The sequence below is a fragment of the Oncorhynchus gorbuscha genome, linkage group LG20, assembly GCF_021184085.1.
Source record: "Oncorhynchus gorbuscha isolate QuinsamMale2020 ecotype Even-year linkage group LG20, OgorEven_v1.0, whole genome shotgun sequence".
Classification (NCBI taxonomy): Eukaryota; Metazoa; Chordata; class Actinopteri; order Salmoniformes; family Salmonidae; genus Oncorhynchus; species Oncorhynchus gorbuscha.
The window spans coordinates 42,437,559-42,461,180 of record NC_060192.1 but is presented as its reverse complement, the minus strand read 5'-3'; the positions used below and the strand labels follow the sequence as shown (position 1 = coordinate 42,461,180).

General features: G+C 44.8%; 1 protein-coding gene across 1 annotated transcript in view; it reads left to right on the top strand.

Moving 5' to 3' along the window:
- The window catches only part of LOC124007404 (thrombospondin type-1 domain-containing protein 1), a gene marked incomplete at its 3' end in the record, with an annotated part of 54,158 nt that overhangs the window by 5,177 nt on the left and 25,359 nt on the right, over positions 1-23,622 (top strand). Inside the window, 1 exon segment of the mRNA XM_046317926.1 lies at positions 18,901-19,028. Coding sequence (XP_046173882.1) covers positions 18,968-19,028 — 61 coding nt within the window.

Below are 23,622 nucleotides of genomic sequence, written 5' to 3'. Positions count from 1 at the left end.
CACACGGTTGACTCTGTTGCACTTATTCCATTCCAGCCATTACAATGACTCTGTCCTCCTGTAGCTCCCCTCCACCAGCCTCCTCTGTTGTATAAAGTTGGCTGGGCTCTCCCTGTTTCAAACCAGACAACAGCCTTTTCTCCTCATCTACTAGACAATAAGGCCAGACAATGTGACTGTTCCTCAGTAACAATCACAGGCTCTTTATAGATGAATATTACATTAAATATAATAGCAAAGTTAACAGAAAAAATGTTCTGTTTCTGATGTCATGTGATCTCTGTTACTATAGTAATAACTTAGGCTACCTGAGAACTATTAACCTGTCAACTCTGATCTCTGATTCACCTCATAGACTTGTAGAAAAGTATTTGAGCAGGAGATAAGAGATTAGAGATTGCGGGAGGGCGGGGCTATAGTTCCCCAGGCTTCAACACCTGTTGGACAGGTTTTATAACTGCTGAATTTGATTTGGCTGTTGGTACATTCAGCCTGAACATGATCATGACTTTTCAACCAGTACTGGGTATAACCAGGCAGCGGTACTGGGTACGACCAGGCAGCGGTACTGGGTACGACGAGGCAGCGGTACTGGGTATGACCAGGCAGCGGTACTGGGGACGTACGACCAGGCAGCGGAACTGGGTACGACCAGGCAGCGGAACTGGGTATGACCAGGCAGCGGTACTGGGGACGTACGACCAGGCAGCGGTACTGGGTACGACCAGGCAGCGGTACTGGGGACGTACGACCAGGCAGCGGTACTGGGGACGTACGACCAGGCAGCGGAACTGGGTATAACCAGGCAGCGGTACTGGGTACGACCAGGCAGCGGTACTGGGTACGACCAGGCAGCGGTACTGGGTACGACCAGGCAGCGGTACTGGGTACGACCAGGCAGCGGTACTGGGTACGACCAGGCAGCGGTACTGGGTATGACCAGGCAGCGGTACTGGGTATGACCAGGCAGCGGTACAGGGGACGTACAACCAGGCAGCGGTACAGGGGACGTACGACCAGGCAGCGCTACTGGGTACGACCAGGCAGCGCTACTGGGTACGACCAGGCAGCGCTACTGGTTACGACCAGGCAGCGCTGGGTATGACCAGGCAACGGTACTGGGTATGACCAGGCAGCGGTACTGGGGCAGCGCTATGACCAGGCAGCGGTACACCAGGCAGCGCTACTGGTTGGGTACGACCAGGCAGCGCTACTGGTTGGGTACGACCAGGCAGCGCTACTGGTTGGGTACGACCAGGCAGCGCTACTGGTTGGGTACGACCAGGCAGCGCTACTGGTTGGGTACGACCAGGCAGCGCTACTGGTTGGGTACGACCAGGCAGCGCTACTGGTTGGGTACGACCAGGCAGCGCTACTGGTTGGGTACGACCAGGCAGCGCTACTGGTTGGGACCAGGCAGCGCTACTGGTTAGGTACGACCAGGCAGCGCTACTGGTTAGGTACGACCAGGCAGCGCTACTGGTTAGGTACGACCAGGCAGCCCTACTGGTTAGGTACGACCAGGCAGCGGTACTGGTTAGGTACGACCAGGCAGCGGTACTGGTTAGGTACGACCAGGCAGCGGTACTGGTTAGGTACGACCAGGCAGCGGTACTGGTTAGGAACGACCAGGCAGCGGTACTGGTTAGGTACGACCAGGCAGCGGTACTGGGGACGACCAGGCAGCGGTACTGGGGACGACCAGGCAGCGGAACTGGGGACGTACGACCAGGCAGCGGAACTGGGGACGTACGACCAGGCAGCGGTACTGGGGACGTGCGATCAGGCAGCGGAACTGGGTACGACCAGGCAGCGGAACTGGGTACGTACGACCAGGCAGCGGAACTGGGTACGTACGACCAGGCAGCGGAACTGGGTACGTACGACCAGGCAGCGGTACTGGGCTGGTACGGCCAGGCAGCGGTACTGGGCTGGTACGGCCAGGCAGCGGTACTGGGGACGGCCAGGCAGCGGTACTGGGGACGTACGACCAGGCAGCGGGGACTACTGGCAGCGGAACTGGGGACGACCCAGGCAGCGGAACTGGGGACGTACGACCAGGCAGCGGAACTGGGTACGACCAGGCAGCGCTACTGGGTACGACCAGGCAGCGGAACTGGGTACGACCAGGCAGCGGAACTGGGTACGACCAGGCAGCGGAACTGGGTACGACCAGGCAGCGCTTCTGGGTACGACCAGGCAGCGCTACTGGTTGGGTACGACCAGGCAGCGCTACTGGTTGGGTACGACCAGGCAGCGCTACTGGTTGGGTACGACCAGGCAGCGCTACTGGTTGGGTACGACCAGGCAGCGCTACTGGTTGGGTACGACCAGGCAGCGCTACTGGTTGGGTACGACCAGGCAGCGCTACTGGTTGGGTACGACCAGGCAGCGCTACTGGGGACGTAAGACCAGGCAGCGGTACTGGGGACGTACGACCAGGCAGCGGTACTGGTTAGGTACGACCAGGCAGCGGTGCTGGTTAGGTACGACCAGGCAGCGGTGCTGGTTAGGTACGACCAGGCAGCGGTGCTGGTTAGGTACGACCAGGCAGCGGTGCTGGTTAGGTACGACCAGGCAGCGGTGCTGGTTAGGTACGACCAGGCAGCGGTGCTGGTTAGGTACGACCAGGCAGCGGTGCTGGTTGGTACGACCAGGCAGCGGTGCTGGTTAGGTACGACCAGGCAGCGGTGCTGGTTAGGTACGACCAGGCAGCGGTGCTGGTTAGGTACGGCCAGGCAGCGGTGCTGGTTAGGTACGGCCAGGCAGCGGTGCTGGGCTGGTACGGCCAGGCAGCGGTACTGGGCTGGGGACGGCCAGGCAGCGGTACTGGGCGGGGACGGCCAGGCAGCGGTACTGGGCTGGGACGGCCAGGCAGCGGTACTGGGCTGGTACGGCCAGGCAGCGGTACTGGGCGGGTACGGCCAGGCAGCGGTACTGGGCGGGTACGGCCAGGCAGCGGTACTGGGTACGACCAGCAGAACCATTAAAGATCCACTCTCAAACTTTTAGTTTAATTTCAGTCAGTAGTGCCTGGTCGTACCCAGTAGCGGTTCTGAAGTAGCGCTGCCTGGTCGTACCCAGTAGCGGTTCTGAGGTAGCGCTGCCTGGTCGTACCCAGTAGCGGTTCTGAGGTAGCGCTGCCTGGTCGTACCCAGTAGCGGTTCTGAGGTAGCGCTGCCTGGTCGTACCCAGTAGCGGTTCTGAGGTAGCGCTGCCTGGTCGTACCCAGTAGCGGTTCTTGAGGTAGCGCTGCCTGGTCGTACCCAGTAGCGGTTCTGAGGTAGCGCTGCCTGGTCGTACCCAGTAGCGGTTCTGAAGTAGCGCTCGAAAGCATCAATGGCTCCCATGAAAATAGCTATGTCACTGTGTGCAGATATGTGGACTATAACACTATATGCATCTTGCTAGCTGTCACTCAAATGGCGAGGGATTGGAACTCCCGTTGTTAGGGGGCTGGCCAACTGGACCCAAGCTTGCCTTCACTCAAAAGGCGAGGGATTGGAACTCCTGTTGCTAGGGGGCTGGCCAACTGGACCCAAGCTTGCCTTCACTCAAAAGGCGAGGGATTGGAACTCCTGTTGCTAGGGGGCTGGCCAACTGGACCCAAGCTTGCCTTCACTCAAAAGGTGAGGGATTGGAACTCCTGTTGCTAGGGGACTGGCCAACTGGACCCAAGCTAGCTGTCACTCAAAAGGCGAGGGATTGGAACTCCTGTTGCTAGGGGACTGGCCAACTGGACCCAAGCTTGCCTTCACTCAAAAGGCGAGGGATTGGAACTCCTGTTGCTAGGGGACTGGCCAACTGGACCCAAGCTAGCTGTCAGCTTGCTCCTGTTGCACTGGCAAACCCAAGCTAGCTGTCACTCAAAAGGCGAGGGATTGGAACTCCTGTTGCTAGGGGGCTGGCCAACTGGACCCAAGCTTGCCTTCACTCAAAAGGCGAGGGATTGGAACTCCTGTTGCTAGGGGACTGGCCAACTGGACCCAAGCTAGCTGTCACTCAAAAGGCGAGGGATTGGAACTCCTGTTGCTAGGGGGCTGGCCAACGGGACCCAAGCTAGCTGTCACTCAAAAGGCGAGGGATTGGAACTCCTGTTGCTAGGGGGCTGGCCAACTGGACCCAAGCTTGCCGTAACTCAAAAGGACGCCACAGAAAACAGTCACTTTCAAACCAAGGAGTTCGTGGTTAATTGAGGTAAAACAGTAATTCTGCACATAAGTTATTCATGTATGAACTACACATTGACACATTCAGCCCAAAAATGTGAAGATTAAAAAATACTTATGTAGTCGCCAAAGTTCCAGAAAATGTCTTTAATTCCCTGTGAGACTGAGATGCAGACGGCCAGACAGACACTGTGCTCAGCCCCCTCCTGTATTCCCTGTTCACGTATTACTGCATGGCCACGCATGCCTCACAACTCAATCATCAAGTTTGCTGATGACACAACAGTGGTAGTCCTGGTTACCGACAAAACCGGCGACAGGGAGGAGATGAGATCGCTGGAGGAGGTGGTGCCAGGAAATGAACCTCCCTCAATGTCAACAAAACGAATTAGCTGATCGTGGACTACAGGAGACTATAGCCACTGCCTGTTCACACCGCTATCATCTAGAAGGCAGACACGGTACAGGTGCATCAAAACTGGGACAGAGACTGAAAAACAGCTTTTATCTTCAGGTTATCAGACTGTTAAATAGCCACGACTAGCCAGCCTCCACTCAGTACCCTGCCCTGAACCTTAGTCACTGTTACTAGCCAGCCTCCACTCAGTACCCTGCCCTGAACCTTAGTCACTGTTACTAGCCAGCCTCCACTCAGTACCCTGCCCTGAACCTTAGTCACTGTTACTAGCCTCCACTCAGTACCCTGCCCTGAACCTTAGTCACTGTTACTAGCCAGCCTCCACTCAGTACCCTGCCCTGAACCTTAGTCACTGTTACCCTCCACTCAGTACCCTGAACCTTAGTCACTGTTACTAGCCAGCCTCCACTCAGTACCCTGCCCTGAACCTTAGTCACTGTTACTAGCCAGCCCTGCCCTGAACCTTAGTCACTGTTATCCAGCCTCCTGTAAACCTTAGTCACTGTTACTAGCCGGCTACCACCCAGTATCCTGCCCTGAACCTTAGTCGCTGTTACTAGCCAGCCTCCACTCAGTACCCTGTCCTGAACCTTAGTTACTGTTACTAGCTGGCCTCCACCCAGTACCCTGCCCTGAACCTTAGTCACTGTTACTAGCCTCCACCCAGTATCCTGTCCTGAACCTTAGTCACTGTTACTAGCCTCCACTCAGTACCCTGCCCTGAACCTTAGTCACTGTTACTAGCCAGCCTCCACTCAGTACCCTGCCCTGAACCTTAGTCACTGTTACTAGCCTCCACTCAGTACCCTACCCTGAACCTTAGTCACTGTTACTAGCCTCCACTCAGTACCCTGCCCTGAACCTTAGTCGCTGTTACTAGCCTCCACTCAGTACCCTGTCCTGAACCTTAGTCACTGTTACTAGCCGGCTACCACCCGGTTCTCTACCCTGAACCTTAGAGACTACTTTTCCCTATTGAACATCATTGAACACTGGTCACTTTAATAATGTATACTGTTTTACCTACTTCATATGTACAGTTGAAGTCGGAAGTTTACATACACTTAAGTTGGCGTCATTAACTCATTTTTCAACCACTCCACACATTCTTCTGTTAACAAACTATAGTTTTGGCAAGTCTGTTAGGACATCTACTTTGTGCATGACACAAGTAATTTGTCCAACAATTGTTTACAGACAGAGTGAATTATAAGGGAAATAATCTATCACAATTCCAGTGGGTCAGAAGTTTAAATACACTAAGTTGACTGTGCCTTTAAACAGCTTGGAAAATTCCAGAAAATGATGTCATGGCTTTAGAAGCTTCTGATAGGCTAATTGACATAATTTGAGTCAATTGGAGGTGTACCTGTGGATTTATTTCAAGGCCTAACTTCAAACTCAGCGCCTCTTTGCTTGACATCATGGGAAAATCAAAATAAATCAGCCAAGACCTCACAAAATAAATTGTAGACCTCCACAAGTCTGGTTCATCCTTGGGAGCAATTTCCAAACGCCTGAAGGTACCACGTTCATCTGTACAAACAATAGTATGCAAGTATAAACACCATGGGACCACGCAGCCATCATACCACTCAGATGAATGTACTTTGGTGTGAAAAGTGCAAATCAATCCCAGAACAACAGCAAAGGACCTTGTGAAGATGCTGGAGGAAACAGGCACAAAAGTATCTATATCCACAGTAAAATGAGTCCTATATCGACATAACCTGAAAGGCGCTCAGCAAGGAAGAAGCCACTGCTCCAAAACCGCCATAAAACAGCCGGACTACGGTTTGCACCTGCACATGGCGACAAAGATTGTACTTTTTGACCATCGTTATGTTTGGAGGAAAAGGGGGGAGGTTTACAAGCCAAAGAACATCATCCCAACCGTGAAGCACCTGAAACATTTGACCCAAGTTAAACAATTTAAAGGAAATACTACCAAATACTAATTGAGTGTTTGTAGACTTCTGACCCACTGGGAATGTGATGAAAGAAATAAAAGCTGAAATAAATCATTCTCTCTACTATTATTCTGACATTTCATATTCTTTAAAATGAAGTGGTGATCCTAACTGACCTACGACAGGGTATCTTTACTCAGATTAAATGTCAGGAATTGTGAAACTGAGTTTAAATATATTTGGCTAAAGTGTATCTACTGTATTCTGGTCATGGTTATATATATATATATATATATATATAACTACCGTTGTACACTTGTCTGTCCATATATTTATAATCTGGATTTATATAACTGTCCACTTTTCTGTCCATATATTTATAATCTGGATTTATATAACTGTCCACTTTTCTGTCCATATATTTATAATCTGGATTTATATAACTGTCCACTTTTCTGTCCATATATTTATAATCTGGATTTATATAACTGTCCACTTTTCTGTCCATATATTTATAATCTGGATTTATATAACTGTCCACTTTTCTGTCCATATATTTATAATCTGGATTTATATAACTGTCCACTTTTCTGTCCATATATTTATAATCTGGATTTATATAACTGTCCACTTTTCTGTCCATATATTTATAATCTGGATTTATATAATTGCTCATTCTAATATTTCAGATTGTCTTTGAACGTTTTGGATCATGTGTGTATCAGTGGAGGCTCCTAATAATGTCCGAAACGGAACAAATGGACCTGGACACGTGTTTGATGTACTTGATACAATTCCACTGATTCCACTCCATTCCTTACCAGGAGCCCCTCTTCCCCAACCTCCTGTTTTTTCTTCTTCTATCGCTAGGTATTATTACTACATCTTAAAGAGTTTCAACCTGCTATTGACTTGTTATCGTGTTTATCAAAGTTCATACTACCTATGACCACCAAGCACTTCTGGACATCAGACCGACAGTTACTGACCTCCTTTTCGACTTTGAATACGACTTCGACTCCGACTCGGCTGTTCCAACTGTTCATACCGGATGGGCCGATGAAACAGACGCCCGACTTCACCCTGAAAAATATCCGAACTCAAGAACTCGGATATCTGTGTCAACACCTACTACTAACTACTCAGCTAGTTAGGTTGCAATGTAGCCCGCTTGGCCTGGAATGACTAATGAACGTTTGCAGCGCTGTAGAAGATGTGTTTTATTACGAGACAATATTGACACTCCGGAGTTCCAATGCTACATTGTTTGCTAGCGGATTGGCAAACGTACCGCAACTAGAGAGATCATGTGACTAAACTGAATAAAAAGAAGAAGAAACTACACTATGAAACAAAGATAAATGACATAATGAATTATAGTAAAAAGGCTTTGGAGAATCTTAAATGAAATTTAGGGCAAAAAGGCAAACTCTTTTCCATCAATTGATGAGATGTCTCATTCATCACAAAACCCACTGATATTACCAACTAGCTACCGGGGTCTGACAATATGAGATGTCTCATTCATCACAAAACCCACTGATATTACCAACTAGCTACCGGGGTCTGACAATATGAGATGTCTCATTCATCACGAAACCCACTGATATTACCAACTAGCTACCGGGGTCTGACAATATGAGATGTCTCATTCATCACAAAACCCACTGATATTACCAACTATTTTAAATTATTTTTTTAAATTGGTAAGACCAGTGAATTTAGGCCATGGACATGCCAGCAACAAACGCTGATACTACACATCCAAGTATAACGGACCAAATGATGAAAGTCAAGCATTGTAATTTTGAATTCCTTTATAGTGAGTTTGGAAGAAGTGAAAGAATGACTGTCTATCAACAATGACAAGCCACCGGGTTATGACAACTTGGAATTTATTTGAGGATAATAGAGGACGATATTGCCATTCCTGTTTGCCACATCTTCTATTTAAGCAGATATTAAGCAGAAATGTAATAGAAATTGCGTGTGCCCTCAGGCCTGGAAGGAAGCAAAAACTATTCCCCCACCTAAGAATAGTAAAGCCCCCCTAACTGGCTCAAATAGCCAACCAATCAGGCTGTTACCAACCTTTACTGAACTTCTGGAAAAAATGGTGTTTGTATCTTGTCAATGCTATTTTACAGTAAACAAAATTGACAGACTTTCAGCATGCTTATAGGGAGGACATTCAACAAGCACAGCACTTACACAAATGACTGATGATTGGGACGGCGGGGGAGCCTAGTGGTTATAGTTTTGGATTAGTAACCGGAAGGTTGCGAGTTCAAACCCCCGAGCTGACAAGGTACAAATCTGCCGTTCTGCCCCTGAACAGGAAGCCACTGTTCCTAGGCCGTCATTGAAAATAAGAATTTGTTCTTAACTGACTTGCCTGGTTAAATAAAATAAAATTTGCTGAGAGAAATGTATAATAAAATGACTGTGGGGCTGTTTTGTTAGACTTCAGTGAGGCTTTTGACATTATCGATCATAGTCTGCTGCTGGAAAAAATGTAGATGTTCTGGCTTTACACCCTCTGCTATAATGTGGATAAAGAGTTACCTGTCTAACAGAACACAGAGGGTGTTATATGGCTTTACACCCCCTGCTATAATGTGGATAAAGAGTTACCTGTCTAACAGAACACAGAGGGTGTTATGGCTTTACACCCCCTGCTATAATGTGGATAAAGAGTTACCTGTCTAACAGAACACAGAGGGTGTTATGGCTTTAAACCCCCTGCTATAATGTGGATAAAGAGTTACCTGTCTAACAGAACACAGAGGGTGTTATGGCTTTACACCCCCTGCTATAATGTGGATAAAGAGTTACCTGTCTAACAGAACACAGAGGGTGTTATGGCTTTACACCCCCTGCTATAATGTGGATAAAGAGTTACCTGTCTAACAGAACACAGAGGGTGTTATGGCTTTACACCCCCTGCTATAATGTGGATAAAGAGTTACCTGTCTAACAGAACACAGAGGGTGTTATGGCTTTACACCCCCTGCTATAATGTGGATAAAGAGTTACCTGTCTAACAGAACACAGAGGGTGTTATGGCTTTACACCCCCTGCTATAATGTGGATAAAGAGTTACCTGTCTAACAGAACACAGAGGGTGTTATGGCTTTACACCCCCTGCTATAGTGTGGATAAAGAGTTACCTGTCTAACAGAACACAGAGGGTGTTATGGCTTTACACCCCCTGCTATAATGTGGATAAAGAGTTACCTGTCTAACAGAACACAGAGGGTGTTATATGGCTTTACACCCCCTGCTATAATGTGGATAAAGTGTTACCTGTCTAACAGAACACAGAGGGTGTTATGGCTTTACACCCCCTGCTATAATGTGGATAAAGAGTTACCTGTCTAACAGAACACAGAGGGTGTTATGGCTTTACACCCCCTGCTATAATGTGGATAAAGAGTTACCTGTCTAACAGAACACAGAGGGTGTTATGGCTTTACACCCCCTGCTATAATGTGGATAAAGAGTTACCTGTCTAACAGAACACAGAGGGTGTTATGGCTTTACACCCCCTGCTATAATGTGGATAAAGAGTTACCTGTCTAACAGAACACAGAGGGTGTTATGGCTTTACACCCCTGCTATAATGTGGATAAAGAGTTACCTGTCTAACAGAACACAGAGGGTGTTATGGCTTTACACCCCCTGCTATAATGTGGATAAAGAGTTACCTGTCTAACGGAACACAGAGGGTGTTATGGCTTTACACCCCTGCTATAATGTGGATAAAGAGTTACCTGTCTAACAGAACACAGAGGGTGTTATGGCTTTACACCCCCTGCTATAATGTGGATGAAGAGTTACCTGTCTAACGGAACACAGAGTGTTTCTGTAATGGAAACAGACACACAGTGTATTCCCTGCTAAATAAAACTGAGCCGAGGGTCACGCTGTGAGTGCGACTGAGCCGAGGGTCACGCTGTGAGTGTGACTGAGCCGAGGGTCACGCTGTGAGTGTGACTGAGCCGAGGGTCACGCTGTGAGTGTGTTTTTCATCCTAGCGATTTAAAAGATGAAAGGGGGATCAGAACAGTGTAAATCAGACGACCGTCTTTACTAGTTGACTTCAACATGTTCTTGTCCTTGTATTTTTGATACGCTACATTACACAGTAATGCTGTACCCTAAACACATTACATGGTAATGCTGTACCCTAAACACATTACACAGTAATGCTGTACCCTAAACACATTACACAGTAATGCTGTACCCTAAACACATTACACAGTAATGCTGTACCCTTTACACAGTAATGCTGTACCCTTTACACAGTAATGCTGTACCCTAAACACATTACATGGTAATGCTGTACCCTTTACACAGTAATGCTGTACCCTTTATACAGTAATGCTGTACCCTAAACACATTACATGGTAATGCTGTACCCTTTACACAGTAATGCTGTACCCTAAACACAGTAATGCTGTACCCTAAACACATTACCTGGTAATGCTGTACCCTTTATACAGTAATGCTGTACCCTTTATACAGTAATGCTGTACCCTAAACACATTACATGGTAATGCTGTACCCTAAACACAGTAATGCTGTACCCTTTACACAGTAATGCTGTACCCTTTACACAGTAATGCTGTACCCTAAACACATTACATGGTAATGCTGTACCCTAAACACATTACATGGTAATGCTGTACCCTAAACACAGTAATGCTGTACCCTTTACACAGTAATGCTGTACCCTTTACACAGTAATGCTGTACCCTTTACACAGTAATGCTGTACCCTAAACACATTACATGGTAATGCTGTACCCTTTACACAGTAATGCTGTACCCTTTATACAGTAATGCTGTACCCTATACACATTACATGGTAATGCTGTACCCTTTACACAGTAATGCTGTACCCTAAACACAGTAATGCTGTACCCTAAACACATTACCTGGTAATGCTGTACCCTTTATACAGTAATGCTGTACCCTTTATACAGTAATTCTGTACCCTAAACACATTACATGGTAATGCTGTACCCTAAACACAGTAATGCTGTACCCTAAACACAGTAATGCTGTACCCTAAACACATTACACAGTAATGCTGTACCCTAAACACATTACACAGTAATGCTGTACCCTTTACACAGTAATGCTGTACCCTAAACACAGTAATGCTGTACCCTAAACACATTACACAGTAATGCTGTACCCTAAACACAGTAATGCTGTACCCTTTACACAGTAATGCTGTACCCTAAACACAGTAATGCTGTACCCTTTATACAGTAATGATGTACCCTAAACACATTACATGGTAATGCTGTACCCTTTACACAGTAATGCTGTACCCTAAACACAGTAATGCTGTACCCTAAACACATTACATGGTAATGCTGTACCCTAAACACATTACATGGTAATGCTGTACCCTAAACACAGTAATGCTGTACCCTTTACACAGTAATGCTGTACCCTAAACACATTACATGGTAATGCTGTACCCTTTATACAGTAATGCTGTTCCCTAAACACATTACATGGTAATGCTGTACCCTAAACACATTACATGGTAATGCTGTACCCTAAACACATTACACAGTAATGCTGTACCCTAAACACAGTAATGCGGTACCATTTATACAGTAATGCTGTACCCTAAACACATTACATGGTAATGCTGTACCCTTTACACAGTAATGCTGTACCCTAAACACATTACACGGTAATGCTGTACCCTTTACACAGTAATGCTGTACCCTAAACACATTACACAGTAATGCTGTACCCTAAACACACTACATGGTAATGCTGTACCCTTTATACAGTAATGCTGTACCCTTTATACAGTAATGCTGTACCCTTTACACAGTAATGCTGTACCCTAAACACATTACACAGTAATGCTGTACCCTAAACACATTACACAGTAATGCTGTACCCTAAACACAGTAATGCTGTACCCTTTACACAGTAATGCTGTACCCTAAACACATTACACAGTAATGCTGTACCCTTTATACAGTAATGCTGTACCCTTTATACAGTAATGCTGTACCCTAAACACATTACATGGTAATGCTGTACCCTTTACACAGTAATGATGTACCCTAAACACAGTAATGCTGTACCCTAAACACATTACACTGTAATGCTGTACCCTAAACACATTACACAGTAATGCTGTACCCTAAACACATTACACAGTAATGCTGTACCCTAAACACATTACACAGTAATGCTGTACCCTAAACACATTACACAGTAATGCTGTACCCTTTACACAGTAATGCTGTACCCTAAACACAGTAATGCTGTACCCTAAACACAGTAATGCTGTACCCTTTACACAGTAATGCTGTACCCTAAACACATTACATGGTAATGCTGTACCCTAAACACATTACATGGTAATGCTGTACCCTAAACACATTACACAGTAATGCTGTACCCTAAACACAGTAATGCGGTACCCTTTATACAGTAATGCTGTACCCTAAACACATTACACAGTAATGCTGTACCCTAAACACATTACACAGTAATGCTGTACCCTAAACACATTACACAGTAATGCTGTACCCTAAACACAGTAATGCTGTACCCTTTACACAGTAATGCTGTACCCTAAACACATTACACAGTAATGCTGTACCCTAAACACATTACACAGTAATGCTGTACCCTAAACACAGTAATGCTGTACCCTTTATACAGTAATGCTGTACCCTTTACACAGTAATGCTGTACCCTCTACACATTACACAGTAATGCTGTACCCTAAACACACTACATGGTAATGCTGTACCCTTTATACAGTAATGCTGTACCCTTTACACAGTAATGCTGTACCCTAAACACATTACACAGTAATGCTGTACCCTTTATACAGTAACCTATGTCCATTACCTACTGTATGCAGGAATTAGCCCACTGAGATAACGTTGAGGCATTAGCACTAGGAGCTAACATGAGCTTTCATTTTTCAGACCTAGACACTCAAATGAACCCAAAGCATTCTGTATTTTTTCTCTACTTGTTGTCTATCACTATCAGCACCATATCACCAGGTAACATTCTGAGTATGTTGTCTAGCAGCACCATATCACCAGGTAACATTCTGAGTATGTTGTCTAGTAGCACCATATCACCAGGTAACATTCTGAGTATGTTGTCTAGCAGCACCATATCACCAGGTAACATTCTGAGTATGTTGTCTATAACTAGCAGCACCATATCACCAGGTAACATTCTGAGCATGTTGTCTAGCAGCACCATATCACCAGGTAACATTCTGAGTATGTTGTCTATAACTAGCAGCACCATATCACCAGGTAACATTCTGTGCATGTTGTCTAGCAGCACCATATCACCAGGTAACATTCTGAGTATGTTGTCTATCACTAGCAGCACCATATCACCAGGTAACAATCTGAGTATGTTGTCTAGCAGCACCATATCACCAGGTAACATTCTGAGTATGTTGTCTAACAGCACCATATCACCAGGTAACATTCTGAGTATGTTGTCTAGCAGCACCAGATCACCAGGTAACATTCTGAGGATGTTGTCTATAAATAGCAGCACCATATCACCAGGTAACATTCTGAGTATGTTGTCTAGCAGCACCAGATCACCAGGTAACATTCTGAGGATGTTGTCTATCACTAGCAGCACCATATCACCAGGTAACATTCTGAGTATGTTGTCTTGCAGCACCATATCACCAGGTAACATTCTGAGTATGTTGTCTAACAGCACCATATCACCAGGTAACATTCTGAGGATGTTGTCTATAACTAGCAGCACCATATCACCAGGTAACATTCTGAGTATGTTGTCTATCAGCACCATATCACCAGGTAACATTCTGAGTATGTTGTCTATCAGCACCATATCACCAGGTAACATTCTGAGTATGTTGTCTAGCAGCACCATATCACCAGGTAACATTCTGAGTATGTTGTCTAACAGCACCATATCACCAGGTAACATTCTGAGTATGTTGTCTAGCAGCACCATATCACCAGCTAACATTCTGAGTGTGTTGTCTATCACTAGCAGCACCATATCACCAGGTAACATTCTGAGTATGTTGTCTTGCAGCACCATATCACCAGGTAACATTCTGAGTATGTTGTCTAACAGCACCATATCACCAGGTAACATTCTGAGTATGTTGTCTAGCAGCACCAGATCACCAGGTAACATTCTGAGGATGTTGTCTATAACTAGCAGCACCATATCACCAGGTAACATTCTGAGTATGTTGTCTATCAGCACCATATCACCAGGTAACATTCTGAGTATGTTGTCTATCAGCACCATATCACCAGGTAACATTCTGAGTATGTTGTCTAGCAGCACCATATCACCAGGTAACATTCTGAGTATGTTGTCTAACAGCACCATATCACCAGGTAACATTCTGAGTATGTTGTCTAGCAGCACCATATCACCAGGTAACATTCTGAGTGTGTTGTCTAGCAGCACCAGATGACCAGGTAACATTCTGAGGATGTTGTCTATCACTAGCAGCACCATATCACCAGGTAACAATCTGAGTATGTTGTCTAGCAGCACCATCTCACCAGGTAACATTCTGAGTATGCTGTCTATCACTAACAGCACCATATCACCAGGTAACATTCTGAGTGTGTTGTCTAGCAGCACCATATCACCAGGTAACATTCTGAGGATGTTGTCTATCACTAGCAGCACCATATCACCAGGTAACATTCTGAGTATGTTGTCTATCACTAACAGCACCATATCACCAGGTAACAATCTGAGGATGTTGTCTATCACTAGCAGCATCATATCAAATCAAAATCAATCAAATCAAATGTTATTTGTCACATACACATGGTTAGTAGATGTTAATGCGAGTGTAGCGAAATGCTTGTGCTTCTAGTTCCGACAATGCAGTGATAACCAACAAGTAATCTAACTAACAATTCCAAAACTACTGTCTTATACACAGTGTAAGGGGATAAGGAATATGTACATAAGGATATATGAATGAGTGATGGTACAGAGCAGCATAGGCAAGATACAGTAGATGGTATCGAGTACAGTATATACATATGAGATGAGTATGTAGACAAAGTAAACAATGTGGCATAGTTAAAGTGGCTAGTGATACATGTGTTACATAAGGATGCAGTCGATGATATAGAGTACAGTATATAAGTATGCATATGAGATGAATAATGTAGGGTAAGTAACATTATATAAGGTAGCATTGTTTAAAGTGGCTAGTGATATATTTACATCATTTCCCATCAATTCCCATTATTAAAATGGCTGGAGTTGGGTCAGTGTCAATGACAGTGTGTTGGCAGCAGCCACTCAATGTTAGTGGTGGCTATTTAACAGTCTGATGGCCTTGAGATCACCAGGTAACATTCTGAGTGTGTTGTCTAGCAGCACCTTATCACCAGGTAACATTCTGAGTATGTTGTCTAGCAGCACCTTATCACCAGGTAACATTCTGAGTATGTTGTCTAGCAGCACCTTATCACCAGGTAACATTCTGAGTGTGTTGTCTAGCAGCACCTTATCACCAGGTAACATTCTGAGTGTGTTGTCTAGCAGCACCTTATCACCAGGTAACATTCTGAGTATGTTGTCTAGCAGCACCATATCACCAGGTAACATTCTGAGTGTGTTGTCTAGCAGCACCTTATCACCAGGTAACATTCTGAGTGTGTTGTCTAGCAGCACCTTATCACCAGGTAACATTCTGAGTGTGTTGTCTAGCAGCACCAGATCACCAGGTAACATTCTGAGTATGTTGTCTAGCAGCACCATATCACCAGGTAACATTCTGAGTATGTTGTCTATCACTAACAGCACCATATCACCAGGTAACATTCTGAGTATGTTGTCTATCACTAGCAGCACCATATCACCAGGTAACAATCTGAGTCTGTTGTCTATCGCTAGCAGCACCATATCACCAGGTAACATTCTGAGTATGTTGTCTAGCAGCACCATATCACCAGGTAACAATCTGAGTCTGTTGTCTAGCAGCACCATATCACCAGGTAACATTCTGAGTGTGTTGTCTAACACTAGCAGCACCATATCACCAGGTAACATTCTGAGTATGTTGTCTAGCAGCACCATATCACCAGGTAACATTCTGAGTGTGTTGTCTAGCAGCACCATATCACCAGGTAACATTCTGAGTGTGTTGTCTAGCAGCACCATATCACCTGGTAACATTCTGAGTGTGTTGTCTATCACTAGCAGCGCCATATCACCAGGTAACATTCTGAGTGTGTTGTCTTAACACTAGCAGCACCATATCACCAGGTAACATTCTGAGTGTGTTGTCTAACACTAGCAGCACCATATCACCAGGTAACATTCTGAGTGTGTTGTCTGTCACTAGCAGCACCATATCACCAGGTAACATTCTGAGTATGTTGTCTAGCAGCACCATATCACCAGGTAACATTCTGAGTATGTTGTCTAACACTAGCAGCACCATATCACCAGGTAACATTCTGAGTATGTTGTCTAACACTAGCAGCACCATATCACCAGGTAACATTCTGAGTATGTTGTCTAACAGCACCATATCACCAGGTAACATTCTGAGTATGTTGTCTAGCAGCACCAGATCACCAGGTAACATTCTGAGTATGTTGTCTAGCAGCAATATATCACCAGGTAACATTCTGAGTATGTTGTCTATCACTAACAGCACCATATCACCAGGTAACATTCTGAGTATGTTGTCTATCACTAGCAGCACCATATAACCAGGTAACAATCTGAGTCTGTTGTCTATCGCTAGCAGCACCATATAACCAGGTAACATTCTGAGTATGTTGTCTAGCAGCACCATATCACCAGGTAACAATCTGAGTCTGTTGTCTAGCAGCACCATATCACCAGGTAACATTCTGAGTGTGTTGTCTAACACTAGCAGCACCATATCACCAGGTAACATTCTGAGTATGTTGTCTAGCAGCACCATATCACCAGGTAACATTCTGAGTGTGTTGTCTAGCAGCACCATATCACCTGGTAACATTCTGAGTGTGTTGTCTATCACTAGCAGCACCATATCACCAGGTAACATTCTGAGTGTGTTGTCTATCACTAGCAGCACCATATCACCAGGTAACATTCTGAGTGTGTTGTCTAACACTAGCAGCACCATATCACCAGGTAACATTCTGAGTATGTTGTCTAGCAGCACCATATCATCAGGTAACATTCTGAGTGTGTTGTCTAGCAGCACCATATCACCAGGTAACATTCTGAGTGTGTTGTCTAACACTAGCAGCACCATATCACCAGGTAACATTCTGAGTGTGTTGTCTATCACTAGCAGCACCATATCACCAGGTAACATTCTGAGTGTGTTGTCTAACACTAGCAGCACCATATCACCAGGTAACATTCTGAGTGTGTTGTCTGTCACTAGCAGCACCATATTACCAGGTAACATTCTGAGTATGTTGTCTAGCAGCACCATATCACCAGGTAACATTCTGAGTGTGTTGTCTGTCACTAACAGCACCATATCACCAGGTAACATTCTGAGTATGTTGTCTAGCAGCACCATATCACCAGGTAACATTCTGAGTATGTTGTCTAACACTAGCAGCACCATATCACCAGGTAACATTCTGAGTATGTTGTCTAGCAGCACCATATCACCAGGTAACATTCTGAGTATGTTGTCTAGCAGCACCATATCACCAGGTAACATTCTGAGTCTGTTGTCTAGCAGCACCATATCACCAGGTAACATTCTGAGTATGTTGTCTAGCAGCACCATATCACCAGGTAACATTCTGAGTATGTTGTCTAACACTAGCAGCACCATATCACCAGGTAACATTCTGAGTATGTTGTCATGCAGCACCATATCACCAGGTAACATTCTGAGTATGTTGTCTAGCAGCACCATATCACCAGGTAACATTCTGAGTATGTTGTCTAACAGCACCATATCACCAGGTAACATTCTGAGTCTGTTGTCTAGCAGCACCATATCACCAGGTAACATTCTGAGTATGTTGTCTAGCAGCACCATATCACCAGGTAACATTCTGAGTATGTTGTCTATCACTATCAGCACCATATCACCAGGTAACATTCTGAGTATGTTGTCTAACAGCACCATATCACCAGGTAACATTCTGAGTATGTTGTCTTGCAGCACCATATCACCAGGTAACATTCTGAGTCTGTTGTCTAGCAGCACCATATCACCAGGTAACAATTCTGAGTATGTTGTCTAACAGCACCATATCACCAGGTAACATTCTGAGTCTGTTGTCTAGCAGCACCATATCACCAGGTAACATTCTGAGTATGTTGTCTATCACTATCAGCACCATATTAGTTTGTATTGGTGTGTCCTGATTGGTCTGTGTGTGTTTCCTCAGAGCCTTTGGAATGTTGGAGGAGGAGTGTCATGCGGTGTGAAAGGGGTTCCGGGGCTCATGCATCGGAATGCCACAGGGTTCCACGCCGACACCGCTGCTCCTCTTCCTATTGGCCACGCTGGGATACGGTGAGTGGGAGGGGCTTGAGGGTTTTAGTGCTGGCCTGAAACAAAACTTTGCCACGGGGTTCCACGCCGTTGCTCCTCTTCCTATTGGACACGCTGGAATGGAGCGTCATATCAATGAAATGTATTGATAAAGCCCTTTTTACATCAGCCGATGTCACAAAGGGCTGTACAGAAACCCAGACTAAAACAGCAAGCAATGCAGGTGTCATTCTGGGTTATTTTGTATATGTATTTTGTGTGTGTGTGATATACACACACACACACACACACACACACACACACACACACACACACACACACACACACACACACACACACACACACACACACACACACACACACACACACACACACACACACAGTGTGGCAAAAAAGTATTTAGTCAGCCACCAATTGTGCAAGTTCTCCCACTTAAAAAGATGAGAGGCCTGTAATTTTCATCAAAGGTACACTTCAACTATGACAGATAAAATGAGGAGAAAAAAAATCCAGAAAATCACATTGTAGGATTTTTAATGAATTTATTTGCAAATTATGGTGGAAAATAAGTATTTGGCCAATAACAAAAGTTTATCTCAATACTTTGTTATTAACCCTTTGTTGGCAATAACAGAGGTCAAACGTTTTCTGTATGTCTTCACAAGGTTTTCACACACTGTTGCTGGTATTTTGGCCCATTCCTCCATGCAGATCTCCTCTAGAGCAGTGATGTTTTGGGGCTGTTGCTGGGCAACACGGACTTTCAACTCCCTCCAAAGATTTTCTATGGGGTTGTGTTAGGAAAATGATGATTAAATGACTGAACAATAGTCTTATTTTAAATGAAACTGTAACTAAGTAAACTTATACTGTTTTATTATATCTGAATTCATAAGAAGGGATTGTGTGACACGGACAAGGAGTAATTAAAGTTCATGAACACCATTCCAACTAGGAAGAAACTAATGGGTTGTGGATTAAGTAAACAGATAAGGTAGTTAACCTATGGTTGAACCGACGAAACTGAGCTCTGGGGTGTTTTAGATAAGGCAGTGTGTGCATTCCTAGGTTTTCTGTTAATTAGAACTGTCAGCTAAGTGGTGATCGATAATGTTGAGCGGTCAAAAGTTAATTCAGCTGTGTTGTATGTGCTGGCGGGGTCAGAATGAATTCAGAATTAACTTTTAAAGTTCCCTTTGTCCTGGTCGAGAGGAGGGGATTCTGTTAAGCAATGAGATGACGCCATGTTATTGTATATAAACTGTTACTCGTGGTAACTTGGCAGCGCTCTCCGAGAGCAGCATAGCCTAGTGGTTAGAGCGTTGGACTAGTAACTGGAAGGTTGCGAGTTCAAACCCCCGAGCTGACAAGGTACAAATCTGTCGTTCTGCCCCTGAACAGGCAGTTAACCCACTGAAAATAAGAATATGTTCTTAACTGACTTGCCTGGTTAAATAAAGGTAAAATAAATAAATTAAAAATTAAAAAAATAAGACTGGTCTCCGTCTATTTTATGCAAACAAGAATCTTACAAATTCTCATAAAATAGATGAAGGGAATTCAATTAATGAAAACACATTGGTATAATTCAATTACAGTAACAGGTTGAGATCTGGAGACTGGCTAGGCCACTCCAGGACCTTGAAATGCTTCTTACGAAGCCACTCCTTCTTTGCCCGGGCGGTGTGTTTGGGATCATTGTCATGCTGAAAGACCCAGCCACGTTTCATCTTCAATGCCCTTGCTGAGGGAAGGAGGTTTTCACTCAAAATCTCATGATACATGGCCCCATTCATTCTTTCCTTTACACGGATCAGTCGTCCTGGTCCCTTTGCAGAAAAACAGCCCCAACGCATGATGTTTCCACCCCCATGCTTCACAGTAGGTATGGTGTTCTTTGGATGTAACTCAGCATTCTTTGTCCTCCAAACACGACGAGTTGAGTTTTTACCAAAAAGTTATATTTTGGTTTAATCTGACCATATCACATTCTCCCAATCTTCTTCTGGATCATCCAAATGCTCTCTAGCAAACTTCAGACGGGCCTGGACATGTACTGGCCTAAGCAGGGGGACACGTCTGGCAAAGCAGGATTTGAGTTCCTGGCGGCGTAGTGTGTTACGGATGGTAGGCTTTGTTACTTTGGTCCCAGCTCTCTGCAGGTCATTCACTAGGTCCCCCCGTGTGGTTCTGAGATTTTTGCTCACCGTTCTTGTGATCATTTTGACTCCACGGGTTGAGATCTTGTGTGGAGCCCCAGATCGAGGGAGATTATCAGTGGTCTTGTATGTCTTCCATTTCCTAATAATTGCTCCCACAGTTGATTTCTTCAAACCAAGCTGCTTACTTACCTATTGCAGATGGAACCATTCCATTGTAGATTTTGCTTTATGTTTTGGATCATTGTCTTGTTGGAAGACAAATCTCCATCCCAGTCTCAGGTCTTTTGCAGACTCCATCAGGTTTTCTTCCAGAATGGTCCTGTATTTGGCTCCATCCACCTTCCCATCAATTTTAACCATCTTCCCTGTCCCTGCCGAAGAAAAGCAGGCCCAAAACATGATGCTGCCACCACCATGTTTGACAGTGGGGATGGTGTGTTCAGGGTGATGAACTGTGTTGCTTTTACGCTAAACATAACGTTTTGCATTGTTGCCAAAAAGTTCAATTTTGGTTTCATCTGACCAGAACACCTTCTTCCACATGTTTGGTGTGTCTCCCAGGTGGCTTGTGGCAAACTTTAAACAACACTTTTTATGGATATCCAATAAATGTCGTTCCACTTCATGATTGTGTCCCACTTGTTGTTGATTCTTCACAAAAAAATACAGTTTTATATCTTTATGTTTGAAGCCTGAAATGTGGCAAAAGGTCGCAAAGTTCAAGGGGGCCGAATACTTTTGCAAGGCACTGTATATATTTTGTATGCTTGAGGGGGTACAGGGGTGTCCGTAAAGTGTGTTAGTGCTGGGCTGGAGTGAAACCGTGCACACCGTACAGGTCCTCATTGAACCAGTCCCATCCCTGTGATAGGGTCTCACTGAGATGCATAATAAGTAGCAGGGTATGATGCTCGGTAGCAGGGTATGATGCTCGGGTAGAGGGTATGATGCTCGGGTAGCAGGGTATGATGCTCGGGTAGCAGGGTATGATGCTCGGTAGCAGGGTATGATGCCCGGGTAGCAGGGTATGATGCCCGGGTAGCAGGGTATGATGCCCGGGTAGCAGGGTATGATGCCCGGGTAGCAGGGTATGATGCTCGGTAGCAGGGTATGATGCTCGGGTAGCAGGGCATGATGCTCGGGTAGCAGGGCATGATGCTCGGGTAGCAGGGTATGATGCTCGGCAGCAGGGTATGATGCTCAGTAGCAGGGTATGATGCTCGGTAGCAGGGTATGATGCTCAGTAGCAGGGTATGATGCTCAGTAGCAGGGTATGATGCTCGGCAGCAGGGTATGATGCTCCAGAGCAGGGTGCAAAACAATTAAAATAAATTACGCCGGGTACTGTTTCCTCTTTCCCAAATGTGCTCGTTATCAATGTTGACTTGTAAGTAGATATGTACTTTCTTTGTTACGCATATTTACCTTTTGACACACACACACACACACACACACACACACACACACACACACACACACACACACACACACACACACACACACACACACACACACACACACACACACACACACACACACACACACACACACACAACATTCAGAAAGTATTAGTCCACATGTTGTGTTACAGCCTGAATTCATAATGGATTAAATTAGTTTTTTCTCACCCATCTACACTCAATACCCCACAATGACATCACAATACCTCCATAATGACATCACAATACCCCATAATGACATCACAATACCCCACAATGACATCACAATACCCCATAATGACATCACAATACCCCATAATGACATCACAATACCCCATAATGACATCACAATACCCCACAATGACATCACAATACCCCACAATGACATCACAATACCCCACAATGACATCACAATACCCCACAATGACAACACAATACCCCACAATGACAACACAATAATCCCATAATGACATCACAATACCCCATAATGACATCACAATACCCTATAATGACAAAGTGAAAAAGGTTTTAGAACTTTTTGAAAATGTTTTGAAAATGAAATATCTCATTTTCATAAGTATTCATACCCCTGAGTCGATACATGTTAGAATCACCTTTGGCAGCGATTACAGCTGTGAGTCTTTCTTACTAATTGAGTGTATGTAAACTTCTGACCCACTGGGAATGTGATGAAAGAAATAAAAGCTGAAATAAATAATCCTCTCTGCTATTATTCTGACATTTCACATTCTTCAAATAAAGTGGTGATCCTAACTGAAAAACTGAGTTTAAATGCATTTGGCGAAGGTCTATGTAAACTTCCGACTTCAACTGTACATACATACATACATTTTTATTTATTTTTTAACCTTTATTTAACGTGGCAAGTCAGTTAAGAACATATTTTTATTAACAATGATGGCCTAGGAACAGTGGGTTAACTGCCTTGTTCAGGGGCAGAACAACAGATTTTTACCTTGTCAGCTCGGGGATTTGATCTAGCAACCTTTCAGT